Source organism: Phyllopteryx taeniolatus, chromosome 6 (genome assembly GCF_024500385.1).
Source record: "Phyllopteryx taeniolatus isolate TA_2022b chromosome 6, UOR_Ptae_1.2, whole genome shotgun sequence".
Taxonomy (NCBI): Eukaryota; Metazoa; Chordata; class Actinopteri; order Syngnathiformes; family Syngnathidae; genus Phyllopteryx; species Phyllopteryx taeniolatus.
The window spans coordinates 12444123-12452802 of NC_084507.1; the positions used below are offsets into that span (position 1 = coordinate 12444123).

Below are 8680 nucleotides of genomic sequence, written 5' to 3' on the forward strand. Positions count from 1 at the left end.
ACCATGTGGAGCCCAGATAACGGCTCACCACCTTTCTGTGTCTAGACGCTGCACAAGAATAGCGCTCAGGGCGAGTGCTATGTGGTGGACTCTGAGGTGATCACATCGGGGATCCCATACCAGGACTACTTCTACACGGTGCACAGATACTGCCTCACCGCCATCAACAAGAACAAGAGCCGCCTCAGGTGCCTTTGTTTTTTTTCCACTTTATTCATATTAGAATTGTTTTTTTTTTGTTTTTTTTTAGGGGGATAGTCATATTTTTTTGCGAGGAAAAAGTAATATTTTTATTAAAATGGTCTTATGTATTCGCAAAAGCAAAAATCTGTCAATAATTGACGCTTATTGTAATTGCTATGAAGAATTGTATTATTTTTCTTTTAATTCCCCGCCAAATAATGTGAATAAGTTCTGAAACAGTTAATAAATAAAAATGGGAATAACCAGGGGGTGGGGTATGGGGTTGGGAGGTCGTTTTGAAATCACCACATCAACCTTGTGGAATGTTCTAAATCTAAATAGTTTGTCTGCTGCTCTCGCTCCAGGATTTCATCTGACATCTGCTACAGAAAGCAGCCATGGAGTCTGGTCAAAGCGCTGATTGAGAAGAACACGTGGAGCGGCATCGAGGAGTACTACCGCCACATGGGTGACTCACCTTGTCTACCCTCTTAAGGTTTTTCTTGGCTCAATTTGAAGCAGTGGTGGTAGCATTCTGATCAATGGCACGTGTGCATATAAAGCTTTATAGCAATTTATCTGGGTCTCTTTTTTTATCACAAACAATAATTTCAGTATAAACAAATGCGTTCCGCTCCTCGGCAGAGAGTGAGGTGTGCAAGCTGGAGACGCTGCTGCAGTCCGAGGTGACCGTGGTGACAGCAGGGGACGCCACCAGCGCCGCTGAGACCGCCAAGACGCCGCTGGCCTTGCGACGACGCAAGCGTACCTGCTCACGCCGCCAGGGGGACCGTGAGGGAGGGGGCACCTCCGAGCGCGGGGACAGGAGCGTCGGGGAGGAACGAGAGCGCAGGGACGCCGGTTCGTATGCCACCATGACACATTATTTTTACTATGACATGTATTTTTTGTATAGTTTTATTTTTTTTGTAGGTGCTCAGTATATGAAGCTGGGAGAACGTGCACGTGGTGCAGCGCAGAACAGCGTCTCCACTATCCTCCTCATTGTCAGTTTCATGTAAGTCACAGCAAAAGGGATTAATTCCCTACCTAGATTTATTGAATAATTCGATTACCCCCAAAAAATCTAAGCAAAATCCTTGATCATTTCACCCTTTACAGGTCCCATATTTTACCAAACCAACTTTTTCCTAGTATTTTTTGTTATATTGGCTCTATGGTGCCTCAGTAAACGTGAAATATGAATTAAAATCGTCCATGCATTCCTGAGTTACAGACGTTTTTCTGTTCAGAGGCCTGAAATCAGGTCTTTCGAATTTCTCAAGTTTATCTATCTATGTTACAACAACGTCTTTGCCTACCTCCCTGCCCCCGACCCAGCGCTGTTAACATAACAAACACTTGTGCGCTCACAAGTAGTGAGGGTTGGGTCTTCTACACAGAGGCAACCAATCAGAGGGAAAAGGGCCATCTTAGCCAAATATGGACAAAGCGGATGCAAAACTGGGTCAAACAGAAGTAGCTGTCAGATGGGCCTTTTCTGGACACTAGTATGACAAAACCAAGGTATTTTTTAATGAAATTGACACTTGTACTGAGTCCATATTAGAGAGTCACTCTATGAAGGTCTAAATAGCCAAAATATGGGACCTTTAAAAAAGAAAAAGAAAAAAAGACGACAACAAAGTGCAATGTGTCTACTCAAAAGCAAAAATAACTAACGCGCTACAACAGATATTCAACACAATGTATCGATGTTAGGTAATTTAATGTACCCTACCACTGATGGTTACAATGTATTGTAATTAGGGTTGGGCATTGTTTGAATTTGAGTGATTCCGGTTCCTTATTTCGATTCCGTTCCAAATGATTCTCAATTCCGGTTCTTATAGGGGGCTGGGTTAAAAAGGTTTGCATGGTTTAAATAAAGGTTGTACATATTATGAACATCAATTTTCTTTGCAGCCCGCAGCATAGACTAAAATGAACATTTGACTCGAGGTTCTTTATAACCAATATCAATATCAAACCTATGAACTAAAAGGCAATGTGTCTGTAACTAACCCAATTGACTTAATATTTATTAATTAATGTTTCAGCTAAAAGTTCAATAAAGCATTGTTAAAATCGTTGTTTGGGACTGTTGTATCACGTCAGATGGTTTATATGTGCAGGTTTTAACATGACTCCCTGTTTTAAGCTTGTAGCCTTTTATTTCGAGGCGTATGCACCGGAACTCAGCACAGTTTGCTGCATGAACATCCAAGAGTTCTTAAAGTAATACATTTTGAATAATTAAAATAATAATAATCAAATGCTGATGTCAAATAACTTCAAAATAGGTCAACGACCAACACAGAGAAACTAATGCATGCTGTACAATATAAAGCGTAGTTGTTGTTTTTTTATTATTATTATTACTTAAGTGTACAAACACTTGAGTAACAGTCCTGCCAGACTTCAAGTAAGAATCAGTTACTTTCATGGCCAGTAATTTTGTAATACATATAGCCATTAACACATTCTTAACACTAATATTTAAATGCACTTCCAGCAGTGTGTGAAAGCTAATGTTTACGCAGTCATCCTTCACGAAATGGGCCCGAACACAGCACATTTCTGTTTCTGATATGCTAAGGAATTTCTCCCAAAGTAAATTGAAGTGTTCAGGTACTTGAATAATTACTATGTCAAAAACACGAAATCTGATTGGGTCGTTTTACAAGCCTTATGGCGTTTATCATCTTTCGCATTCAATCGACAAACCACATAGATGTCAAACCTATACCAGGTCACAGATTCATCTTGACGTATCTTATGCATAAAACTGTGGAAAAATTTGGATTTTTATGGAAAAGGACCTTTAATTTACTTAAAGGTTAGACATTATAAATAAATATCACAGGTAGCATTTTCGGCTCTTGTGCGTACTAACAGCCTAATGGTACCTTTTCTTGCCATCTTCTCTCTTTGTCTCTCCTTGTGCACCACATTGTCCCTGTGTGTAGGATCTGTATCAGGTACGGTATCAAAGGCTTTTACTTCCTCAGCCACTGCAATGCCGCACTTTCTTACAGAAAACTTCTGACTTGAACCAATTGGACTCATTGTGCATTGAAACACAAACCTATTATTTCCTGTAATGAAGTCCGACTGTGATGTGAGTGAACAATGAAATGTTTGTGAGCCTCTTTCATGTGCTTTGGATTATCAATTATCATGTACACACACCCAAAATGACTTTGTTTCCACCAAGCACACACACAATTGTTTATTATATTTCCCCCAGTAGTGGCAAAGTGCAACTATTTTCATTTTATAATGTATGCATTTTTTCGATAGTTTTCTAATTTTAATGTAATGTTGGATTTTTTTTTAAACCAAATAATTAAAATACAAAACAATACAGTGAACCCCTACACATTAGCAGTTCAGAATTCGCCTATTTGCAGATTTTTGGGGGCAACCTTTCCTCAGTTACCCGGTTTAAATTTATTTTTTTAAAAGTCACCTATTTACTGAGTTGGGGCACTGACGATAGTCATGTCTAATGTAAAAATAATGCTTTGGCATCATCGTGTAGCCTTTTGGGGCCAAGGAACTGTTTTAGAGGGGAGGAGCTTCGTTTTGTTAGGCTGTAGCCATTAGTGTAGTCTAAGAGAAAAACATTTTTGTTGCCATCTTGTGGAATCTGTACGTAATTACAAACCTTTTGGTAGGTGTTAATTACTTATTCTCCATTGCCATAATTCTGTTCAATAATAATAATGTAATATTTAATACTTGTACATAATATACATTTATATTATATATGTAAAATATAATTTTATATTATGAAAAAATAATAGCTATAATAGTTGTACTATTTACTATAGTGGACGTATAAACTGAGAAAATAGTTACTACTGCAATTTTTTTTTTTTTTTCTGATGGAAAAGCGTAGTTACGGTGTCCATTTGAGGAGCGAGTTTATTTATTGGCAGCAATCAGGGTACGGACCTTATTTAAGAAAATATGGGAAAAGGGTATCAAAATACTTGATCCATACCAATAAAAAAAATTTTGGGTCATCCTTTAGTTTGGGTATAAGTACAGTGGTAACGCACCGAAAGGGGTGAAGATAGACACAATGCGCTGTGTGTTGATTGGTGGACAAAGAATAGCCCATTCCAAAAAATAAATAAATAAATAGGCCCACGTTAAAAAGAAAGATGTCCTCAATTTTGTTTACTCTGTCAACTTTGCTGTGTGCTTGGTGTAAACGAGATATTTAGATGTTTCCAGTGAAGCGTGTTAATCAGCACCCGTGTCTTTCTTGCCAGTCTGGTGGTGCTTGTAGCACTCAATATGCTGCTGTTCTACAAGCTCTATTCTCTGGATAGGGCTGCGCACACGCTGGAGACATGGCACTCTTACTCTCTAGAGGACAGGTGAGCATCAATATGATATGAGGTGGAACCCCAAAGTCAAGCACAATATGAGCAGTACGCTTAATTAGCAATTGCAGATACTAACATAACTGAAATGTACAGTAGCTGAAAGCATAACGGGAAATGATGAGATGCAGAGTCGTATTTATTTTTGCTTCATCATTCACTTCTCTTTATACTTCTGACCGTTAAGAATGCTGAACTGTTAAATTGGGGTCCTTGGGTGTACGACGTGACGGCGTGTTCTTATGTCGCTGCGCAAACTAGTTAATTGTCTTATTTTTTTTTTGTCTTTTTGTCTTGAGTTTGTTGTCACATTTCTGTCGGGCCAATTATATATTACTCGTGCACTCACTGTAGTAGTCTCACCACGTTGCACTATTTGCATATCTGTTGTTGACTAATACTGGCCACTCATGCCAGAGTAGCATCTGCTCCATTTGCACACTGACTGAGGAATATCTGCAACATTTGCACAATCAACATTGTCCCAGACTATCGTACTACTCGCTTGAAATCTCGACGCCCTTTGCACAATGGTCATTGCACCGGACTATTGCAATATTAGTCATTCGAACTGCTCTAAGTGATAGAGGACTCTGCATCTTTTTTCACAATTGTCAAAAAATATATATATGTACCGGCATTACCAGATAACAAGCAACCCTTCATTGCTCAATGACTGTTTTTTTCTCAATGTCTTTGTCTCAAAAGTGTTCTCTGTCAATTGACTCTCTGTTGTCATACAAGAGCGGCTCCAATTACCGGAGACAAATTCCTTGTTTTTTTGGACATACTTGGCAAATAAAGATGATTCTGATTCTGATGCCAATGCAATATGAAGTCATAATTAGTGTAAATATTTGTATGAAAAACCATTGTCGTGTTTTTTTTCCCACCCTCAGTCCTCTTCCTCAGACAGCAGGAGAGTGGGCTCAGGTGTTACAGCTGCAGAGACAGTTCCACCAGGCGCAGCTCAGCAAGTGGCAGCAGATTCTGCAGTCGTCTGTGGCTCTTCTAGACCAGGTGTGTGTGTGTGTGTGTGTGTGTGTGTGTGTGTGTGTGTGTGTGTGTGTGTGTGTGTGTGTGTGTGTGTGTGTGTGTGTGTGTGTGTGTGTGTGTGTGTGTGTGTGTGTGTGTGTAAATTCAAATGACCTGATTTCAGGCTTCTCGGCAGACAAACGTCTGTAACTCAGGAATGCGTGGACAATTTAAATTCATATTTCACATGTTTACTGAGGCACCATTGAGCGAGTACAACTCCCAAATGCTAGAAAAAGTTGGTTTGGTAAATTTGGGACCTTTTAAGGTATGAACCCTGGAGGGAAAAAAAACAAAACGGAACTGAAAAACAGCAACTTCAATCCCAACTGGCCAACCACCTGTGTGTTTCACATCATAGGTTCTATGTTCATTTTTGTGGTTCCTGTCTTGATAAACGTGGCTGAATTTCATGTCAATCTGAGGCACATGCAAATGCTAATTAAGATATTGTGGTGTACTACTAAGCATCAAATTTCAACTCAACTTTATTTATAGAGCACTGTAAAAATCAAAACACTTGGGATGAAACAAAGTGCTGAATGAAAATATAACATAAAACGGTTAAAAACATTAACAAAGTTAAAGACTGTGAGGCGGATTGTCTAATGTGCACAGGGAGGTCATTCCATAGTTTGGACCAGCAAAAGAAAAAGGTGTAGTTCCTCTGAGCTTCTGCTTAGTTTACTTTTCAGGAGCAGATGGTCAGCCCCAGACAGTGGCATAGGGATAGAGCAGCTCAGAGAGGTAAGGGAGCGCAAGACCTCTTACCAGATTTAAAAGCAAAAAACTTAAATCTAAAATGCACAGGGAGCCAGTGGAAGGAGGGCAGAATAGGAGTTTTGTGCTCCCTCTTACGTGTTCCAGTTAAGAGGCAAGCAGCAACATTTTGAAGCAACTGGAGACATTTGGAGTCAGCCAGCCCTCCTTCAAAGTAAAGTGCATTCCCACACTTAGGCTTCAACAGTCGCGACTTATGTTTGGATCACTTGGGTCAAAATGGCAACCTCACATGATAATTGACATCCTGTATAACGTTTCTCTTTCTACTGTTTCCCCAGATGAAGCAGTCGCTTGAAAAACTCCACCAAGGCATCACTGTCCCAGGGGTCCACCAGGACCAGCCAGCTGAGACAGACGTCTGAGCCCACTCCGTGTGGTACCGTCCACCCCCCACACCAACCCACCCACATGGATGGTCCACCTTTACAGAACAATTCCATTAAAAAACACACACGCACACCTGGGAACTACATTACCGACAACCCTCCTCTCACCTGTTTGACTTGAAAACCACATGGCCCAGTGGTGACTCAGCAATAAAACTCAGACGGAGGCCCACAGGTGGGCCCTTCCAAAAGCCGCATCATGGAATCACCCGGAAGTTGTTTTTCTTTCACGGCGCTTTTTGTTCTTTCGAGACGGCATACATCTCGGAGTTTGGTATTTTTAGAGAATCAGACATGAAGATCAGCACGTTAGTCGGGACCGTAACAGTATTTATTCCCAAAGGCCCGCCCTCCCTGTGCTCTGATTGGCTGTCGGGAGGCAGCCAATGACAACTGTAGTGATTGTTCTTGAATGTTTCATAGCAGGATATAATGTCAATAATAATAATTATGATGGTGTGTGTTCACAAGGAGTCTACATGACATTTCTGATGTTTTCGTATTGTTGGCTTACCCCGTCCCCACCCGCCCCACCCCCAAATGTTTCTCCAAGACCTCATTCTCTTGCCAATCACAAAGGACCAACCGGAATTTCCTTGGGAGGAAAAAAAGGGAATCTCTTGTTATACATTTCTCCAGCCTCTAATTTTTTTTTATCTTTACATTTCTTCCTTCTTATGTCTCCAACTCCTTTTATTCCTCCCTCTCTCCCATTTGTTACGGCCCTGCTGTGCACGGCCAGCCGCACACGATAAACAAAAGGGGTGTATTATTTATTTAGGGAGGGGCACGGAGATGAGAATGTACTGTGAAGATTTGCTTGTGCACATGGAGAGAGATGGGGGGGGGGGGAAAAAACAGGGGGAAAAAATTCCCAAAAAACAAGTCCTGGCTCGTTTTTCTATCGGTGTGTGTGTGTGTCTTTACTATATTTATGAGAAATTAAGAGTTAAGGAGCTTCAATCAAGTGTTGAATTTTTGAGGGGTAAAATATGTTTTAGTTTATTCAACAAATAGTACATCATAAAATATTAATATTGAATAAATAAAATGTGAATTAAAATGTATTATAATTTGGATTGACGAACAAATATTTAAATCTGAACAAAAATATTTCGTACAACAATAAAGAATCATGTAAATAGATATCCAATTTTTTTTATTTTTTTTAGGAAAATCAAATATATTAATTTCAGTAATTATTTTCTACATTATTTTATGCAACAACAAATGTTGTGCAGAATGGACATCTTCAAATGGCTGACCGCAGTCTGGGTCCGGAACGAGTCAAGGTCTCTTGCGGACCCAAGGTCAAGTGCCGTTAAATAAAGATATAATGGTCGCCATCACTCGGTGGTTTTTTTTTCTCCCTCAGGCTGCTGTCACAGACTGCGAGGTTCATGCAGCATTACGGTAGCCCAGCATTACGGTAGCCCCTGTTGTAATCACGTGAGCCAATCAAAGTTTGTTTACCAGAAGAGATTTGGAGAAGGTGCAGGTGGCATAGCCCGTTTCAAAGCAAGCAAAGTTGACTCAGAAAAAAATAATTTAAAGAATGAACGGACATACCAGGGGCCTCACTTATCAACGCTGTGTACGCACAAAATGGGGCCTGAGAGATTCGTACACACGTTCCTGCGCAAAGTTATGTGACCTGTCGGGGGGAGAAGAAAACAAAAAAGCTTGATGGAAAAAATGCGCACAGTTACAGAAACTCTAACCCACTCGTACACACATTTTAGAGACAAGGAAATGTAGCGACGTATGAGGTGGCAAATAGAACCCATGCCTCGGCACTACACTGAAAAAAAGCCCTTAATTTTATCATTAGTTGTGCATGATTAAAATGTGGTAAATTGATTTAATTGTCCCTCTTCTCCTTGAAAATAATACAAT

The 8680-nt window shown here is 40.1% G+C and overlaps 1 protein-coding gene across 1 annotated transcript in view; it reads left to right on the forward strand.

The window, feature by feature from the left end:
* gramd1a (GRAM domain containing 1A) overlaps positions 1-7254 on the forward strand; it is a 53793-nt gene extending 46539 nt beyond the window's left edge. The window contains 7 exon segments of the mRNA XM_061776081.1: positions 46-188; positions 549-652; positions 829-1044; positions 1117-1201; positions 4467-4574; positions 5480-5600; positions 6677-7254. Coding sequence (XP_061632065.1) covers positions 46-188; positions 549-652; positions 829-1044; positions 1117-1201; positions 4467-4574; positions 5480-5600; positions 6677-6760 — 861 coding nt within the window. The 3' untranslated portion in view covers positions 6761-7254.
* Positions 7255-8680: the final 1426 nt, after the last annotated feature.